Source organism: Sus scrofa, chromosome 7, assembly GCF_000003025.6.
Source record: "Sus scrofa isolate TJ Tabasco breed Duroc chromosome 7, Sscrofa11.1, whole genome shotgun sequence".
NCBI classification, from domain to species: Eukaryota; Metazoa; Chordata; class Mammalia; order Artiodactyla; family Suidae; genus Sus; species Sus scrofa.
Window position 1 is genome coordinate 94,573,504 of NC_010449.5, and position 21,439 is coordinate 94,594,942.

Genomic DNA, 21,439 nt, shown 5'->3' on the forward strand with positions numbered 1-21,439 from the left:
GGATCAGCAATGTCTTGAGAGCACTGGGACATGGGTTTAATCCCTGGCCCAGCACTTGGGTTAAGGAGTCGGTGTTACTGCAGCTGTGGCTTAGGTAGAGACTGTCTCTCAGATCTGATCTCTGGCCCAGGAGCTCGGTTTGTTTCAGGGCAGCCAATAACAATTACAGCAACAAAACAGAAAACTGAGGTGTTGAAAATTACATTTCAAGATGAAATTCAGTTCATCTAAATTTAAATTACATCTAAGTTGGAAAGTTAGATGTCTCTCAAAATTCATGGAAATTGATAATTAATTGAAATACTGGCTGTCTTACATTAAATAGAATAGAGCTGAATTTGAGTGGTAAGATTTTCCTTTCTCATCACATTGAAAGACTATTTTATACATTAAATGACATGATCTTCTTGACTTAATATTGCCTTGTTAGATGCAGCCACTATGATGTGGTTTGAGAAACTTCATGTGTGGCTCCTTTTTGTGGAGAAGAATATCATCTATCCATTGATTGTTCTCAATGAACTTAGTAACAGTGCAGAGACAATTGCTAGTCCAAAAAAACTGGATGCAGAGTAAGTACAGTACTCCTCTTATCTAAGTTTGACTATTGAGGGTTGTCATAGCAGTGTCTTAAGTCATTGATAAAGGAACAAGTCATCATTGAGTGTCTCTTCGGTGCAAAGTACTGTGAAAAAAATTCAAGTGAAATTTTGTCTTTCACTTCCCTGTTCTGAATGTCTGTTTCTGCTCTTGGCACATTACTACTCCAGACATCTCATTGTCAACTAACATTTTAAGAGATGACACTTGTTAAATAAGGTTAATTTTAGTATTACATGGTAAGTTGTGGAGATAATTATTCTTGTGTACCTCATGGTCACTTGAAGTACACAAAATATGGTCATCCTGTAGGCCTACCCACTACAGTCAGTACCTGTTGTTGGGTAAACATTAATATATATTTATATGTTAAATACTATTAATGTTAAAGCAATAGAAATACTGAGAAACTGGAGAACCATATGTTAGAATTGCAGTATCATTACTTATAACATGCTTATGTATATAAAGGATAAGAATCATGATACATGTTATTAAAATGGAATGTTAAAATGGTTTTCAGAGGGTTGATATAGGGTCTCTGTTCTCAGACCAGGGATTGAACCCAGGTTGCAGTGGTGAAAGCAAAAAGTCCTAACCACTGGGTGACCAGGGAACTCCCTATAATGGTTTTAGAATTTAAATTTTAAACATGTACATACCTATGTTTATGTTTTTAAACATATGCACCTATATATATTATAAGCTTGGTAAATAAAATGGTGATTTTTCTGAAGTTCACAGATTATCTAAAATTTTTGCTCATTAATTGACGAGTTGTGCTTTCTTTATATTGTAGATTAGGCGCATTAATGATCACCATTGCTGGTTTGAAGTTGCTGCGGTCCTCTTTTAGCAGCCCTACATATCAGTATGTTACAGTCATCTTTACTGTGCTCTTTTTCAAAATTGACTACGAAGCTTTTTCAGAGACCATGCTCTTGGATCTCTTCTTCATGTCCATACTCTTCAACAAGGTAATTTATCACTGAAAGAGATGTCTATCTGTAAAAAGTCTACCCCTAAGTAATGTGCTATTTAGTGAAGATTATTGTTGCATTTCATTTGCTTTGTTGTCTATTAAGTAATGTTATTTCTTCAGTCAACCATTTATTTAGGGTTAGAATCCCCAAACAATGCCTGTCCCTGTGATCTGTAGAACTAGGAAGGTAAGTTTAAGTTATATGAAAAAATTAGAGGAATTCTAATAAGTATATATTTTTAAATAAGGAATTTTCCAAAGTGGGTAGTAGTTTTGAATAATTTTAGAAATAGACATGGTAGAACGGGGCTGTGGGCAGCTGGACAGATGGAGGGAGGAAATAACCTGACAGCTGAATGAAAATGGTAGAGACTGAGAGCATGAGGCCATGCTGGAGCAATCAGAGATTAGTTTATTTGCAGAATACTCTCAAGTTTACAGAATGCTTCTGAGATTTGTTATTCACCCATACCATGGGTGCTTTTAGTCCTTTTACAAATGAGATGGTAAAGTCTGCATCTTCTGCCTTCTGTTCAAAGAATCTTTTTGCTAAACTACACTGCCTTTCTAAATGAAACAGGTTATGCAGTCAGATTATTTGTAAATTAAATAGAGTTTAGATTTCATGTTAACACTGACCACATACAAAGGACTTTGACATATATTATCCCATTTGATAGGTAACAGAGAGCTGAAGCATATGAGCAGCTACAAAACACAATGAAAGCCCAATTTTAGGAAAGTTAGCCTGGTCAGCCACATTTGGGATGAATTGGGGAAGAGAGAACCTAAAGGTATGGAGAACAGCTTAAGAGATTGTGACAGTAATTTAGATGTGATACAGGTCTGGCCAAGGATGGGAACAGTACAAATGAAAACGTTAATCTGAACAAGGCTTTAGTTATAGTCAATTTCAAAATATTGTGCTAAATAGCTTCAAAAATATTGCTGTATTGTATTTGTTCAGTCACTAATTTGTATGCATTTTTATCATTTATTTCCTTTTCTAGTGAGCATGATTAACCAAGGAGGAAACAAGAAAGTTAATCAGAGAATTGTTTGTATAAAAAAGCATGTGATTTCCCACAAATTTAATATTTAGATTGGAAATTGTATTGAATCTTGTACTGGTTGGAAAAAAGCGAGAGTTTCAGTAAAATATAAACTCAAAGTCTTTGGAATAGTCACTACACTTAGCTTGCATTAGTCTAGATTTTCTTAATATTTTCATTTGTTAACCAAATTGTTTTTGAGAACGTGTTCAAGAACTGTTCTAGATGCTTAGGCTACGTTAGTTAACAAAACAGAGAAAGCTCTACCTGTAAGTTACCATTTTTTAATGGTTATTTCATAGAACTTAGCAAGATGGTAAGCAAGTACCATTCAAGGGATTTATCTCTTTATATGTATTTATTTTTAAAATATCATTGTAAGATGTACCATCAATTTAATAATAATTCAAGAAAAATACCCTTTTTTCTTTATATATATATATATATATATATATATATGTACATATAAATGTTTTCACCCACTTACCCATGTAATTGCATATCACTTTTTTAATGCTGTAGTCAAAATTTGAGTACAATCTATTTCACATTTAGAAACTGAAGAGTGTTCTGAGTCTCTGTTTTTAAGCGGTTATAATGGCATCTTGATAATACACATGCTGCTTTTACTTGCTGTCATCCTGATCACACCAAGGATTGCCAGTGTAATTTTGAGTCATGGCAGATAATGCATTTTCTAAGTGGTTGAGGTTGTGATTTCTTTTTTAAATTATAAATTTCAAAAGTTCATTTGTAAATCAGCTAAGTAACTTAAATATGAGGTGTTTAGTGCCTGAATCATGGCACTGAATTAGTCAGAACCTCTTGCTTTTCAGACTCTGATCTGTTCTGAGAATGGGGCCTTGCATTGCCTAGCATGCAGAGGCAGTCCTGGGCAAACACAATAATTCTGTTGCAGTGTTAAAGACATGTTCAACAACAAAACAGACCCTAATTTAAATAACATTGAAATGTATATTATGTTTCTGTTGGCAATAACCATTCTGATTAAGAACAGATGCCTAATACACACTAGTAAATTCTTAGGCAAACAGGCAATGACAACTGCTTTACAGTTTTATCCCCTGCTGCTTTCAGATTCTTTTTGACATTGCATTTAAAACATACTCAGTTTCCAAAGCACTACAATTTGAGGGAAGTGTCTTAGGAAAAGGTACACACACACACACCCACACCCCTTTTTTTGGCTTTGCTTATAGTAGTAATATAACCAATAGAGCATAGGATTTTTTTAAACAGGTAAAGCACAAATGTTTAAGTCAGCCAATGGTCTTTACTAAAAACATATGCAGTGTTTTGGCAGTGATATTTCTTTCCCTTTTATGCAAATGGAAAATAATTTCAATGCTATTTCCCTATTAGGAAGAAAATCATTTTAGAAGTTTCTCATTTTGATAAGCTTTTCACTGGTTGTTTTTCTTCTTCTCCTGCAGCTCTGGGAACTCCTTTATAAATTGCAGTTTGTGTACACTTATATTGCCCCATGGCAAATTACATGGGGTTCTGCTTTCCATGCTTTTGCTCAGCCCTTTGCAGTGCCCCGTATCCTTCTAACAAAAATTTTTTTAAAAAGGGCAATCATATCCTTGATGAGAATTTTGGTTTGTAGGTTATACCTTCCACAGGCAGAGAATATAGGTTACTATATGTTAAAGTATCAAAAATATACAATCCTTTGAGTCCACACCTTTACTGATTTGGATTGTTTAACTTATATTAACATCTGTCACCCACAGATCATATGAACCTGAGAAAAGTATTAAGATTTTATAATTAAATAATGCTGACTGAAAAATTTATGTTTATATATGTATTAAAGTCCAGGAATTTTCAGTATTTTAAAAACATGATTAGAAATATTTATAAATCAATGAGGATTCAAGACATTTTCCATAATGATATGATTATAATTGTGTTAAAAATTTTCTATTCTCATCGTTTCTAAAAAGTATTTTTAAATAAATATAAAGGTTAGTTACCATGTAGAGGTTGATATGTATCTTTATATTTTAGTTCCTATCTTCTGGAAAATTAAAACCAAGCCTCTCTACCCAAGAGTAATATGTAGAATTTTACCAAACACGGGTTAGCAGATATTTATTTGGCTCCCTTCAAAGCATGATACCAGGCTGTCTTTCCACCCCATATACTGTCCCGTGACACATTCTTCGGTATTCCTCTGATGAACCTCATGTTTCTGATTGCTCTAATTGCAGTGTGTTTGTGAGGGGTGTGCGTGTGTGTGTCTGTGCACGCGTGCAGCTCTGCATCCAGGTGAACACCAAGGTCCTTAACCAGTTTCCCGCAGATTCAGCCATGTTGTTTGTTCAGGCTGCCGTATCAGCCTTCTTTTCTACTCCATTGAACCCCTTTCTGGGAAGTGCAATATTCATCACTTCATATGTTCGACCTGTGAAATTCTGGGAGAGAGACTATAAGTGAGTAAAGAAAAACATTTGGAGGCCAATTTTTTTTTTTTACTAGAAAAAACTATTGATAGCATTATTGTAAATTATACATGGTTAATAAAGTTTTATACACTTAAAGTTTCAAAATTATATACAATTGGAAGAGTCAGAATAATTGGTCTGTTTTCTTTACTTTTTTTTCTATTCATAAGATTTTTAAAATATAGTTCTAGTTGAATGTACCATTTTTCTGTTTTCTTTTAATGTTATTTCTTAGAATTGTTCCACATTAATAATACTCTGAAACTTTATGCTATGCAGTGTTACATCATTGTATGTCATAACTAGCTAGCTCATCGTTTTCTAAGAAACAGCTATTTCTAGAGCTAAACTTTTTACAGATTATTTTTAGTTTTTTGTGAGGGAAGGTTTACTGACCATCTTTGTACATAAAATATTTTCCCCATTTAAGTTTAGTTCCTTAGGCTAGCTGCTTAGTATGATACTTAATAACTATCCAAATTTTTTTCTTTTTTTTTTTAAATTTAAGAAAATATCTAAAGGGGAATTACTGAGTCATGGAGCTTAAACATTTTAAAGGCTTTTTAATAAAATATATTAGCATGTTGCTTCAGAAAGAGCTTGTGCTAATTTTTAGTTCTCCTGGCCATCTCCATGACTGCTTTTTCTGTCTACGCTTTCACACATTGGCACACAGAATGGGGGAAAATGATAATCTCACCTTTTAAACAATGGACTGGCTTATGATGTGAAACTTTTGCTCTGGTCATTTACCTAAAACCACACATGGTGTTTCCTTTTTGGTGAGTTTTAGTGTTATTTATATCCTTTTTTTTCCTTCTGGGCCAACTTAAACTTAGTCCAGAATAATGTCTGGGGCAGCAGTTCTTAAACTTTTTGATCTCAAGACCCCTTTACATACAATCTTAAAAATTATTGAAGTCTCCAAAGAGTTTTTGTGGTAGGGGTTTTATCTACCAATATTTATACTGTATTATAAATCAAAACTCAAAATTTAAAATGTTTATAACTAATATAAAAATAATAACAATAAATCCATTATGTATCGATATAAATTACATTTTTTTTCTAATGAAGAATAATTGTATTTCCCATCCCACAAAAAAAAAATCAATGAGAAGACTGTCACTGTTTTTACAATTCTGTAAATCTCTTTAATGTCTGGCTTTATAAAAGACAGCTGGATTCTCATATCTTCTACATTCAGTCTGTTGTGCAGTATCTTATTCTGGTTGAAGTATGTAAGGTAAATCTGGCCTCCCACAGGCGTATAGTTTGAAAAGAAAGAAATATTTAAAAAATCTTTTTAGACCATTGTGGGTATTCTGCTTCAGCCCTTTACTAAACCTCAGCAGATGATTGTTTCCTAAAGATTAGTGGCAATGTGGAATCTAAAACCCCAGCAGTGAATTTTTGGAACTGTATTACATCAAAATTCACTGATATGTCTTCTACTTTGAATGAATCTTGTACCCGTGCATACTCTTATAACATCTTTGTCAATCATTTGGACACTACTGGTTCAATAACTAATGTAGATCTTCCAAATTTTGACCCATTTCATTATACAATATTTTAAAAATATGTTCATTCATGCATGTCACCACTAATCTCAAAAGAAAAGTGTTCAAGTATTGGGAAGCTGTCAAGCACATAGTGGTAGGTAAAGGTTTTCTAAAATTCTAATTTTTGCTTGTAAACTTGAATTTCATTATTGACAACAGATATCATTATCAGTTACTCTCCTTGAAATTTCAGACTCATTTCCTCCGTTTGAGAAATGTCTGTCAAATACTCAAATACTGTGAATAGTTGTAGTTTATTCATCAGCCAATCAAGTAAAAATGGTGTTCCATGGGAAGAAAAAGCAGCTAGTGCAGCTTGCAACTCAGTTGCACAAATGCTATCCCTCCAATCATCCTCATTCAGGAAGCAGCAGAAGTGCTTTATGTGTATTTTGCCACACACAGAATTAAAAAGACCTGTACTGAGGGACTGCACTTTAATAAAATAAATATTTTTATTGCTTCATTAAGGACATTTTTAAGGAACACTGGAGTTTTATTTACTGTTTTTTCTTGTCCATGGGTGGCAGTGAGAAATAGTAGTTTGGTGCCACTGCTGTGATTTATGTTAAAGCACCAGCAGTCTTAACCCACCATTGCTTTTTGTACCATCCATACAGTTGTCAACATAGTAAAAAAAAAAAAATGCAAATACCAGTTCAGTACTATTACGAAAGTGGTTTTGATTTGGAAAACTCCCTGAAAAGATCTTGAGTCTCCTGCTTCAGGTTCTGTGGATTACATTTTGAAAACCACTACTCTAAAGAGCATTGTATCACTGGACAGCAGAAACCTTCTCCTTGCAAGGAATATTTCACGTACTATGTATTTTTAGGAACTGTATACAGTATATATTTTTTCATCCTGATGAATTTTTTTTTTACATTAAACTCATCAGTGTCTTTCTACACACTGTTCAATGAAATATCAGTTAGGAAAAAACTTTAGTGTTTATGAATGATGGCAGTAGAAGAGTAAGAAATAAATCCTTACCCCTAAAATTGTTCTACCAAAGAGCTTTATCAGTATGCTAATTGTAGATTTCTCTCAGATTTGCATAAAGCAATATTTATTCATCTGTATTATAGTTTTCTCCCTTTAGATTAACAAAAAAGCTCACTAAAGATGTTTTATGTTGCCCTTTTCAGCACAAAACGAGTGGATCATTCAAATACCAGATTGGCTTCCCAGCTTGATAGAAATCCAGGTAATAGCTCTGTTTGTGAGTAAAGAAGCAAGTCTAAGGAGTTCGTTATATACATATTTCACTCCCAACTTACCGGGAGTCCTCTGTGGAATCCAAAGTTCATTTTTTTGGCCATGCCCACATTGTGCAGAAGTTCTTGGGCCAGGGATTGAACCCACAACACAGCAACAACCCGAGTCGTTGCAGTGGCAACGCTGGATTCTTAACCTGCTACACCACAAGAGAATTTCCCAAAGGTCATTTTTAAATAACTAATATCCTTTACTTTACTTTGGTTTACTTTAGCAAAATATATATGAATTAGATATCTAACATTTATATACCCATCTTTTATAAAATGCATGTTAAGAATGCTGATAGGATTTTTTTTTTCCTTTTTGCTATTTTAGGGCCAAATCTGCGGCACATGGAGGTTCCTAGGCTGGGGGCCGAATTGGAGCTACAGTTGCTGGCCTACACCACAGCCACAGCAAAGATCCAAACTGCGTCTGCAACCTACACCACAGTTCATGGCAACGCTGGATCCTTAAGCCACTGATCAAGGCTAGGGATCGAACCCACATACTCGTGGATCCTAGTCAGGTTCGTTAACCACTGAGCCATGAAGGGAGCTCCTTAGAATGCTGATAGGAATTTCAAAATTCCATTCAAAAACTTATTCTTACATAGGTTAAAAAAGTAGAACACAGTAAAAATAAAAGTGGTGAAGTGCATTGAAGAATATGCAGTCTGACCTGCACTTATTTTATTAATACGTTTGCTTCCCTCCTTTCCCAAATGTTTAGATAAATATTAATTATTTTTTAAATTTACTGTATACAGAGATGTCCCTTAGAAGAGCCAAATAGCCACACAAGAGAAGGCTTCAGTGGGTGACATTTTGGTTGTGTCACCATTGTCTAAAGTTTGGTTCTTCGTTTTGTCCTTGGGGAAACATCTTTTTGTTGGCCCACGTCCTGGTGATCTGGTACAGAGAGGGTGAATCTCACTCCAAACCATAAAAGATTAACGCATCAACCAGAATGTCAGTGTGTTAATTTACTGAAAGAAATACGACTCCCAATAGACTGGGATATTTATATTCATTTGACTTGTGGATTATTTCACATGCTACTGGAAAAACTAAATTATAATAATCAGATTGATTCATAAGTATAAAATTGGATTAAGGAGAACCAGTCATTTGATATTAATGACTGTCATTATCATGTCCTGGTAGATAAAACAACCCCATCTCAGCTCCAGTATGTCCTTATAAGGGGCTTGAATTATGATGCTGTAGACGCCATCCTGCACGTCAAAAAGACCACGCCCTGAATTCATGTGCACATTCTGTGATAGGCACACAGAGCATTAGATACAACTGCTTTATTGCAGCTTGAGCCTAGGGTTTCCCTTGTATTTTATTATTTAGTTAAGCTGAGTTTAAAATAATTATTAAGCTTAGTGTATTTTTGCCATTCTTCAGTTCTATACTCTGGGCACCGATTTACAGATTATTGCTTTGGTAGGTTACTTCTAAAGATGGTCATCTCATTTATTGGGTGATGTTTGATCCTTTCTTTTTTCTAAAAGGGTGACTAATAAATTTTATAGGTTCTTCGCTGCTGTTGCTGTATATACCAGTTTATTTCTATTAAGCTAATATTAAGGCATCTCAATATGCAGAGTTTTTTTGACCACCTTTTCTTTGTTTTGGACTATCTTGTTTGTTGAAATCTTGTATTACTTTACCCATTTTCTTTTTTTGTTTGGTTGGTTGGGGTTTTTTTTGTTTGTTTGTTTTTTGTTGTTGTTGTTGTTTTTGCCTTTTCTTGAGCCACACCCACGGCACATGAAGGTTCCCAGGCTAGGGGTCTAGTCGGAGCTGTAGCTGCCGGCTGATGCCAGAGCCACAGCAACTCGGGATCCGAGCCGTGTCTGTGACCCACACCACAGCTCACAGCAATGCCGGATCCTTAACCCACTGAGCAAGGCCGGGGATCGAACCTGCAACCTCATGGTTCCTAGTCGGATTTGTTAACCACTGGGCCACGACGGGAACTCCAACTTTACCCATTTTCTTTACCAGTGTATTTTTTGTTCTAGTTAAGAATTTCTTTTGTCTTTTTCATTTTTCTTGCATGGTTTTAATTTTAAGGGACAGTTAATTGAATAGTGATAGAAAATAAGAGGTGGAAAAGACCTCAGATTCATCTCATCCAATTTCCACATTTGTGGATGGGAATCAGAGATTCAGAGAGGTTATGTGACTTCTAACACTAAACTTGAAGAAATTTCACATTACTCTATATTTCATTTTTAAATTATAAGGATATCTGAATATTACTCCTTATCAAAGAAACACAACTAACTGGAAATTAGTTTTAATGCTTTTAACAGTCTTGCCTGTTGATATAAAGGGCACTTAAAATTTGACTGTTTTTCAATCCCTTCTTGTAGGATCTGATGACAACAATCTGAATTCCATCTTTTATGAACATTTAACCAGATCCCTACAACACAGTCTCTGTGGTGACTTGCTCTTAGGACGGTGGGGAAACTACAGCACGGGGGACTGTTTCATTCTTGCCTCTGACTACCTCAATGCATTAGTACACCTTATCGAGATAGGCAATGGGCTCGTTACTTTCCAGCTGCGGGGACTTGAATTCAGAGGTAAGACATTTACCTTTTATTTCTGTAATGTACTCCTGTGACATCTAAGTTTAATGTGTTTACATCTCAAAAGTTGTAAATTAGATCCTTAGTCTTTGGAATTGTGGAATGAGAAAAATTGTTTCAGAGTAATTACTAGTTTTTTCCAAATTTTACACTTAGAGAAGAATAATTTTTGTGGTATGCTCTGTAGGTAAAGGTAGTATCTTTAGTGTATAATAGACTTTTTTTCCTGGTGATAGTGACTTTCTGTTCTGTGCTTGCCCCCTTGATAGTCTCTCATTCTGACCAGCTCATTAGGTGGCTGGCAGCATAGAATGCTGTGTTTTTGTGTGAGACAGAGATCAGCTAACTGAGTTACTTTCCTATAGATGACATGCCTTTGTCCTCAACAAAGTTTTTTTTAATTGAAATGAAATTCACATAACGTTACATTTTAAAGTGAATGAATCAATGGCATTTATTATTTTCATGGTATTGTACAGCCACCACCTTGGTCTAGTTCCAAAGCATTTTCATTACCCCAAAATAAAATCTTGCACCCATTAAGCAGTTACTTACTCTTCCCGCAGCAGCCCTCAACAATTTTATATACTGACAAATGAAGCTATTACTTTAAAAACATAACATCTTAAAGTTGTGAACTGCTGTAAATTGAATGTCTTGTGAGCATAAATAGAAACTTGTTTCATAGAAATTGAAAAATGCTCCATTAATGCATAGATTTCCAAAAGGAACATTTGGACTTAAAAACTTTTAGAGAAAGCATCCAAGTGTGTTTTGATCTATTCTAAAAAGTACCTAAGGTGTTTTTAACCTCTTACCCAGTGGTGTTCAAATCTAATCTACTAGCCTCACCCAAAAGTCAGCACCCCCTTAACACTGCTATGACTTTACCTTATTTTTAAATTGTTGGCACTTTGGAGTTCCCATCGTGGCTCAGTGGTTAATGAATCCGACTAGAAACCATGAGTTTGCTGGTTGGATCCCTGGACTCGCTCAGTGTGTTAAGGATCTGGCGTTGCCATGAGCTGTGGTTTAGGTCGCAGACTCACCTTGGATCCCGCATTGCTGTGGCTGTGGCATAGGCCGGCATCTACAGCTCCAATTAGACCCTTAGCCTGGGAACCTCCATGTGCCTCAGATGTGGCCCTAGAAAAGACCAAAAAAAAATTGCTATAAATTGTTGGCACCTGAAAATTTAATCTTTGCTTTTTAGTTTTAATTTAACTTAAAAAAAAACCAAATATGTGTGAGGAGGCCATTTTATCCAGCATTTCTATGTGTGTGAATCAGAAAGAGAATCCTTCTTATCATCTGCTCATTCCACCGTATTGGTCAGAAATTTCCAAATTGGAGTTCCTGTTGTGGCTCAGCAGGTTAAGGACCTGATGTTGTGTTTGTGAGGGTGCAGGTTTGATCCCTGGCCTTGCTCAGTAGGTTAAGGATCCAGCGTTGCCATGAGCTGTAGTGTAAGTTGCAGACATGACTTGGATCCCACATTGCTATAGCTTTGGTGTAAGTCGGTAGCTACAGCTCTGATTTGACCCCTAGCCTGGGAATTTCCATACACCGCAGGTACAGCCCTAAAAAAGACAAATAAATAAACTTCTTCATATTTATTTCATTTCTAGTTTTATTTTATTGATATTTTCAAGATTCAGATATTTATCAGTCATGTTTTTTTGCCTATCAAATTTCTTGGTTACATCTTCTACCAAGTTTGTAAATGTTACTTATTTTTGTTTAGCTTTTTGTTTTTAGGGCCACACCTGCAGCATTTTGGAAGTTCCCAGGCTAGGGGTTGAATAGGACCTGCAGCTGCTTGCCCATGCTACAGCCACAGCTACTCGGGATCCGAGCCCCATCTGCAACCTACACCACAGCTCACCGCAACATCGGATCCTTACCCGCTGAGTGAGGCCAGGGATCAAACCTATATCCTCATGGATACTAGTCGGGTTCGTTACCCACTGAGCCATAACAGGAACTCCCATTACTTCTATTTTTAAATGTTACTTCTACCAAGTTCAATTTTTCAGGTCAAACTTTATAGGTCAAAAATTCAAAATGTTTTATGCTAATTGAATTCCTTTCACTTTTTTACTCAAATTAATTTTAGCATATCTGGTTTTCATAATTGTTAGCTTTATTTATTTTTACCAGTTATATTCACTATGAAGTGGCCGAAAGATCTGGCTAACCCAAGAAACAATTATTAATAGTCCTCTAGAATCCCTTTTCAAGTATAGAAATTTTTGTCCGATTATTAATATTCCTGTTATTGTTGATTTCATTTTTCTAAGCAAAATGTATTAGTGTATGTTGGGGTAGAAAATATTCTTGGAGTTTGTATATTAGACTGAAAACATCCTACATTAATTCAATTACTCTGTTTCTTCTGCTCCTCTGAACAAGGACCTCATTCTGTCTCTCCTGAGAATATGTCAAAACCTCTAAATTCACTCCTGCCACATCTCTTCTCTATATACTTCTAACAGAGTCATCTATACAGAATATAGCTCTCATTGTTATTTCCCTCACTTAAAACCTTTGACTGACTGTGCAGGACTATGACAAAATGAATAAAATGATACAGTAACATGTAAAACCTAAGGAATAGAACCAACGTCATGCCACAATTGAAAAAACCCAGGCTCAGGAAGTTTCTTCTAGAAATTGAATAATAATTCTGCCCTCTCTATTCCAGCATATGGATAAGAAGGGAAAATTTCTCAAGGCTTTCTTTTTACAAAACCAGTATAATGCTGATGTCAAAATGTGACTGAACCAGCTAAAAAAAGTAACTGTAGTTGGAGTTCCTGTTGTGGCTCAGAAGGTTAAGAACCTGACTAGTATCCATGAGGATGCCAGTTCCATCCTTGGCCTCGCTCAGTGAGTTAAGGATCCAGCATTGCTGTGAGCTGTGGTGTAGGTTGCAGATGTGGCTCGGATCACATGTTGCTGTGGCTGTGGCTGTGACCAGCAGCTGTAGCTCTGCTTCGACCCCTAGCCTGGGAACTTCTATATGCTGCTGGTGGGGCCCTAAATAGGAAAAGCAAAAAGTTACTATAGTTTAATTCCTTCATGACTATAGATACAAAAATCCTCAGAGCTCAGAATAGAGAAATCAGCAGTACTTTTATTTTTAAGTATTCCTCACCAATTCAGCCATTTTTCATTTAAAAAATAAATTTAAATATTAAAAGCAAATTGATTAAATTTCATTTTCATTATTGATTTTTAAAACACCATAAAATTACATATATTCTTATTCTGAAAAAAAAATGTATATGTGTATCTGTAGTCAGTATCGTGTGTAAAGAAGGCATTCCTGTTAGTATTAGGTTCAAGGCAAACTTTTTTGATTTTTTTTTTTTGCATTCTTTTTTAGAAAATCTTTATAGTTGTACAACCATCATAACAACCTAATTTTAGAACATTTCCATCCCTAACCCCCAGTCTACCCCTCCCCCACCCCACCTGTCCCCTTTGGTAACCATAAGTTTTTCAAAGTCTGTGAATTTGTTTCTGTTCTGCAGTAAGTTCATTTGTGCCTTTTTTTCTTTTTCTTGTCACCAGTATGTAACACTACTTTGGAAGTGCTTGCCAACATAATTAAACAAGAGAATGAAGTAATAGAACTGTTAAAAGTTCTAGAGTACCAAACCACACAGCTCATTAGCTTCAGCCTTCACCACCACCACCAGATGGGGCTAAATTTCATGGCATTGTTTTCTTTCAAAGTATTTGAAATATAGATGTTGTATATATTCTCTTTAAAAGAAAAAAAATTATGAAGTCCCACTTAAAGTCGTTTTTATTATAATGTAACTTCAATATGTGCCTATAAAATTAGCTGTAATCATTCTACAGTCCTTACATAATAAAGGGAATTTACAGATTAAGTGGAAGTAAGACTACAGAATGAAATAAAAATGAACATTAATGTTTTTGGATGATATTTTGTTGGCATAGATTGCTATGGATCTAATTCTATATTTAATCTTATCTTGTATTTTTATTTCAGTAACACTAATGCAGGAAATGCCTATTAGCTATCTTGCATAAAAGAATGAAACTTCAAAGAATTGTTTGCCAGTACAGAATAATCAGACCTGATACCAATTGAACCTTTATCATTAATAAGCCTCAAATACCAATTATATAACCTTATCCAATTATTGTTGGAATTGGCAACAGAAAAAAGTTTAAATGAACTGTTACAAGTTGTATAGCCAAATAAGCAGGAGATATATATATACATACACATATATATACATATATATATATATATAAAATTATATAAATATATATAAAATTTCTGCTTTCATCATGGCATATTATTGGTGAGAACAGAACCTAGTATCTCTTTGAGTTCTGCATGTTTATATGTATTATGTGCCGTGGGACGATTCAGCTCTTGTTCCACTTATCTGTTTTTGAGTTATTTTAAATCTTCATGAGATGTAGCTTTACTCATTTGACCTTCATTTGTTATGAATGCAATTGTAAACCCAAATATGAAAAGTTTGAGAATTAATGATTCAGAACTAAGGAGGTTACTTTATTGCACACATTCTTGGAACCTTGAATGTGCTAGTATACATTGTAATTCTGCAGAAGATGAATGTATATTGCGCCTGGTTTCTGGGGCTTGCTGCAGTTTGTTAGCAAACAATCTAAGGAAAATCAATCACATAGTTTCAGTTGCTATAAAATGTCTTTTTTCCAAATTTCTTGTGTCTTTGAAGCATTTGTTTTTCCACCTCCTGTTTATTTTCACTTTGTTGTAAGTACTCTCTCACTCTTTTAAAGGTACTTACTGTCAGCAACGGGAAGTGGAGGCCATTACTGAAGGTGTTGAGGAAGATGAAGGATTTTGCTGTTGTGAACCTGGCCATATTCCTCATATGCTTTCCTTTAATGCTGCATTTAGCCAGCGCTGGCTAGCTTGGGAAGTGATAGTCACCAAGTATATCCTGGAAGGTTATAGCATCACCGACAACAGTGCTGCTTCTATGCTTCAAGTCTTTGATCTTCGGAAAGTGCTCACAACCTACTATGTCAAGGTAAGGGTACGTGCCTACTCAGATCTTCTGATGTCAGAGGCTCTTCTTGGAAAAGATGTTTACTTTGCTTTGCTTCCAAGTAGTGTTTTATATTCTCTAGTATCCAGTAAAGTCAGTAAATTATACCTATGTAGCTATGAAGGTCTTGCTGTTTCTTTCTTGAGTATAACTTATTAACATTTGTTAATTAATATTAATGGGTACCATTTGTAGCACATGTGTTTTAGGCACCATGTGAAGGAATACACACACAGACACACGTGTATGTATATCTTAGCTAATTCTCTAAAGAAATATCACATCCCTGTTTTACAAGTAGACAGGATCAAAAGTTAACTTGACCAAAGTCCTCTAACTAGAAGTTGGAGGTGGGGATTTAAAACCCAGGCTTGTCTGACTCCTGAGCCCTTAGTGTTAACCACTTCTTTGCATTGTTTTCAACAAAGTGAATGACAATATTGCAAGATCTAGGAGGTCCCCAAAAGCATCCTCACTTTTGACACCAATTGCGAATTCAGGCCTCTGAGACCACACTCAGGTTTAATAATTTGCTAGAACGACTCAAAAACTCAGCAAAGCCATTATCCTCGAAGTTAGGTTTTATTAAATGGAAGGATACAGATTAAAATCTGCCAAGGGGAGAGGCACATAGGACAAAGTCTGGAGAGACTAAGGCAAGAGCTTCCAGCTGTCCTCTCCCAGGGGAGTTTTGCAGACAATATTTATTTCTCCCAGTAACAATGTGTGACAGTACCCACAGAGTGTTGCCAACCAAGGAACTCTCAGTGTGCAGTTTTTATTGATCACAGTCTCTCAGACTGGCTTGACCTTCCACATGGGCAGCCTCAGTCACCAGATCCTCTGGAGCTTGTGTTCTAAGAACCTCTTAGAACCTCTGGGTCTAAACCTCAAGGTAAACCAAGACTCTCAGGCAGGACATTTCAAGGAATTAGAGGTTACCTCCCAGAACCCAAGTGCAAAAGCCAAACCTCTCTTTGGGCGAAGTTAGTTCTTTACTGCACAGATTTCTATTTTTGTTAAAGATTGTACAGAAATACAGCATGGTTATGACTGGGGGGTTTAGAGGAGAAGCCAACATTTTTAAGGGGAAAATGTGTACTAAAGCTTAATGATTCACGTGTTATTACCTCTGGGTACCACCATATTTGCACGGATTGGGTTGAAGCCTGAGTTGTCGTCTTTTTCTCTTTTATAGCCTCACTCGCAGCATATGGAAGTTCCCAGGCTAGGGGTCGAATCAGAGCTATAGATGCCGGCCTACACCACAGCCATAGCAACACCACATCTGAGGTGTATCTGCGATCTATACCACAGCTCATGGCAACGCCAGATCCTTAACCCACTGAGCAAGGCCAGGGATCAAACCCCAATCCTCATGGATACTAGTCAGGTTCGTTTTCGCTGAGCCACAACAGGAACTTCCGAGTCTTCTATTTAATGTTTCATTAAACCAAACCTCAGGGGAGTCCTCTTGTGGAACAGTGGGTGAAGTAAGGATCTGGCACTGTCACTGCAGCAGCTTGGGTCACAGCTGTGGCATGGGTTGGATCCCTGCTCTAAGAACATCCGTATGTCAAGGATGCAGCCAAAAAACAAACAAAAAACCAAAATACCAAGCTCAGGAAGCTAAAGAGATTGACTTTATAACCTTTTGTGTGTGTGTGTGTGTGGCATTTCCTCTTTCTAAATATGTGTATATTTCTATTGCTTCTTTGTTTATTGTACCTTTACAACTTGACCTAGGATCACAAGGTGGTATAAATTCAATACACTGGAATTGTTTTTGAAAGATCCTAAAATTAATAAACTAGGATTTTTTTGAAGTTGCCTTGCTGAATTTATGTTTGTGATTTTAAAAGTATTATTTTTTTTCATCCAGAAAGGCCTGATATATATTACTACAGCATTCTTAAAAGAGTATCCTTATAGTATTGAGCTGGAATAACATATTTTTGATTCATGCTGTCAGTATTAACAGTTGGAATTAATTTACCAAGCAATTGGAGTTAATTCAGATTGTGATTTAGCCTGAGTTTCTAATCTTTTCCACATTAGGGTATCATTTATTATGTTACAACATCTTCTAAGCTAGAGGAGTGGCTGGCTAACGAGACGATGCAGGAAGGACTACGTCTGTGTGCGGATCGAAATTATGTGGATGTGGACCCAACATTTAATCCAAACATCGATGAAGACTATGACCATCGATTAGCAGGCATATCCAGGGAGAGTTTCTGTGTGATTTACCTCAACTGGATAGAATATTGCTCTTCCCGAAGAGCAAAGGTAGAGTTTGTTTATTTCGTTTATAACTCTTTTTGAATCTTTTTTTCCAAAGATGGAAAGAAATATCTCTTTTTTTTATTATGAGGTCACTTTTTCAAGACTTTCTCTTTCTATCTGGGTAGGAGAACCTGTCTGGTTCATTGTGGTTTGGCCAAACCAGCTCTGCCAAAACAGGTTAGAGAAAGTAGCCTTCTTCATTCTTTCATCTGCAGTGTTGAAATCTCACTGTCTGAAATAGCACTCCCTTCACCCTGAGCATGCACGTACAGATACACAGATTTAGGTTAAAGATTACAGGTAGCACTTTCGTAAAGACTGTATTTTGGATCATCCTCATCTCCCCCCCCCCAACACACATACCAGGCTTTAGGATAATTTAATATCTTGGCTCTTTAATCCAAGATCTAGACCAGTACTAACAGAATTTTCTGCAACGATAGAAACATTCTGTGTTTTTTCACTGTGGTGGTTACTAACCCACTACATATGGTGGGTTGCCAGACACTTGAAATGTGGCCAATATGAATAAGGAAATGAATTTTAAATTTTACGTAATTTTAGTTGATTCAAATTTAATAGTCCATGTAGGCTAGTGGCTGCCATACTGAACAGTCTTCACCTAGATTATTGACTTTTAAGAAAGTCAACATGTATAAAAATGGTGTAGGAGTGTGTAAAAATGCAGATTCTTAATCCTTATCTGAGAGATTCTAATTCTGTAGGTCTAGACCAGAGACCCAGACTTTATCATAGTGAGTGACTATAATTCAGGTGGTTTGTAATCCACAATTCAGGGTAACTTGTCTTACCCTAAAGGAAAGGTGAGTTATAGACTTCACTAACTACTGTTCTCTTCTAGGTCCCATGGCTCTTGTGGCGGTGTTGCTGCCTCCTCATGGTTAGACCTCACTTACCATAATCACAGTACCAAGACCTGTGTTCTAAAAGCTGATTCCTCCACTACTGTTGCTTTCCAAACAAAAGTCTTGTGCATCCTGTGTATGGGATTACTCTGTATCATGGGGCATAGTGAGCCACCTTGACAACCAGTGCCTTCATCATGGTCTGGGACATACACACTGACATCTTTAGATGCACCTCCTGGTTTCGTCCTTTGTTTACAGCTACTCAGAGTTAGAGGGAAGCACTTCATCATATCAGCCTCTTTTCTCTTTTTATTTCATCAGTAAGAAAGGGAGCATCCTGGTAATTCCTCTTTGAACAGTGGCCTTTGAGCTTTTGCCCTGAATGCACAATAGCTACTGAGCAGTGTATATGTTTAAAGAAGAAGAGAGAGAAAAAAAAAACCAAAAACCTGTTAACAGAGGCTCAGAAAAAGAACCAGCAGACAATGTCTGGAAATGGAAGACCTCAAAACTAATCTTCCCTTCCCTTCTTTCAAACACATAACAAGCATTTTATTTTTTTTTTTCTTAAATGAAAAATGAACTTGGAATGCTTTGCATACTGTTTCAAATCCTTGGACTTACTCCTTGTGTGTGTGGTGGGAGGAGTGGTCATATTACTCTAATAGTCTGTCTCTTACTTAGACTGTATTGGTTACTTTTGTTTGTTTTAAACCATGGTCACCTGGGCTAGGAACTCACTGTCTGCCCTTCAGGAACAGGCTCCATCCTTCCCAAACTTTAAGGAATAGATAATCTCTTAGAGATATTGCTGAGGTTATGGACGTAGCTCAAGGAAGTCATCCTCTTAATTGCTCATCAATCATACATTCGAAAGATTTACCTCAGGCATGGGAATCCTCAGTATCTTTAGAGAGCTTATTATCACTAGGTCAATCGGCTTGTATTGTACTTTTGTAGCCCCTCTGCAAGAAAATTATCAGGAAAATTAAAATATTTCCTTCATGCTCCAGTTTTTGAAGTTGAACAAGATTATCCCTCCCGCCTTCAAGCCATACATTCTATTTTCTGAATCACCATTCCCAGAATAGCGTCTTCCTAGGGAAGTTAATTAAGCAGAAAGATTTGCTGACTCCAAGTGCTGGTCCCCTTGCCTGAGTGTTTAAAAGTTTCTTCCAAGCTTTTTCTCCATAGTTTCCTTCCAAGATAGTTTTCTAACCTGCATATTACAGAAATTAAAAAAAATGCATTCTTTCCTTCTTCTCTTATTATATGTATGCTAGGAGGGAATAATCTCATATAGTTGTACCTGTCTGCTGAAGAGCTTAAAATATTGTTTTTGTAAGTATGGCTATGGATTAACTGCCTAGAATGCTAAATTGGAGTGATTATTCTCAGCTTGACTTTGCTTCTTGCTTCTTAAATGACCATACATTTTTTTCACTGTTGTCAGTATTAGCAAGCATTCTTTGTGAGAATTTCTAATGCATTTGAGAATCTAAGACACATGCTTTCTCTAGCAACAACAGAATAGAGCTGCCAAGATTGAACCAATCTTTTTTTCAGTACATTAATGATGTGTCTACACTGCCTTCTGGTTTGTATGGTTTCTGACGAGAAGTTTGTAGACATTCTTGTCTTTGTTCCTCTGTACGAATAGTAAAGGCACACTTCAGAGCTATTGCAGCTTCTGTTCCAGACTGCCACAATAAAGCAAATATCACAGTGAAGTGAGTCACACAAATATTTTGGTTTCCCAGTCCATGTGAATGTTATGTTTTATGTTTTAGACATAATTCTTATCCTTGTTCCCCTAAAAATGTAACAGTGTATATTACTTAATTTAAAAGTACTTTACTACTAAAAAATGCTAGCCATCATCTGAGCCTTAAGCAAGTTACCTCTTTTTTTTTTTTTGCTTTTTTTTTAGGGCCATACCTGTGGCATGTGGAGGTTCCCAGGCTAAGGGTCAAATTGGAGCTGCAGCTGGTGGCCTATGCACAGCCACAGCAATGCAGGATCCGAGCTGTGTCTGTGACCTACACCACAGCTCACGGAAATGCTGGATCCCTAACCTACTGAAGGAGGCCAGAGATCGAACCCCCAACCTCATGGTTCCTCGTCGGATTCATTTCCTCTGTGCCATGACAGGAACTCCTTAAGCAAGTTATCTTTTTGCTGGTGGAGGGTTTGAAATATTTCAAGAGTTACCAAAATGTGACCCAAAGACATAAAGTGGGCAAATTCTGTTGGAAAAAAATGGTGCCAGTAGACTTGTTCAAAGCAAGATTGCCACAGACCTTTAAGTTGTGAAAAATGTAATACCTGCGAATCGCAGTAAAGTGAAGCATTATACGAGGTATGCCTTTATGTATCACATAGTAATCTGTCTTTTTCACTGGCTGCTTTTACAATTTTCTCTTCATCACTAGTTTTAAGCAGTTTAATTTTGTTGTGCCTTGGTGTAGTTTTCTTCATGTGCTTGTTCTTGTAGTCCATTGAGCTTCTTGAATCCCTAGGTATATCATTTTCATCAGATTTGGAAATATTTGAGTTACTGGGTTTTTTTTTTTGTTTTGTTTTGTTTTGTTTTGTTTTGTTTTTGTCTTTTTAGGGCTGCACCCACAGCGTATGGAGGTTCCCAGGCTAGGGGTCAAAT

The 21,439-nt window shown here is 36.3% G+C and overlaps 1 protein-coding gene across 7 annotated transcripts in view; it reads left to right on the top strand.

Moving 5' to 3' along the window:
• PCNX1 (pecanex homolog 1 (Drosophila)) overlaps nucleotides 1–21,439 on the top strand; it is a 173,476-nt gene that overhangs the window by 128,503 nt on the left and 23,534 nt on the right. For all 7 annotated transcript variants that reach the window (XM_021099419.1, XM_021099421.1, XM_021099420.1 and 4 more), the window contains 8 exons: nucleotides 431–572; nucleotides 1,400–1,577; nucleotides 4,089–4,197; nucleotides 4,964–5,093; nucleotides 7,819–7,877; nucleotides 10,320–10,535; nucleotides 15,354–15,607; nucleotides 17,684–17,914. In XM_021099419.1, coding sequence (XP_020955078.1) covers nucleotides 431–572; nucleotides 1,400–1,577; nucleotides 4,089–4,197; nucleotides 4,964–5,093; nucleotides 7,819–7,877; nucleotides 10,320–10,535; nucleotides 15,354–15,607; nucleotides 17,684–17,914 — 1,319 coding nt within the window. The remainder of the gene's footprint in view (nucleotides 1–430; nucleotides 573–1,399; nucleotides 1,578–4,088; nucleotides 4,198–4,963; nucleotides 5,094–7,818; nucleotides 7,878–10,319; nucleotides 10,536–15,353; nucleotides 15,608–17,683; nucleotides 17,915–21,439) is intronic.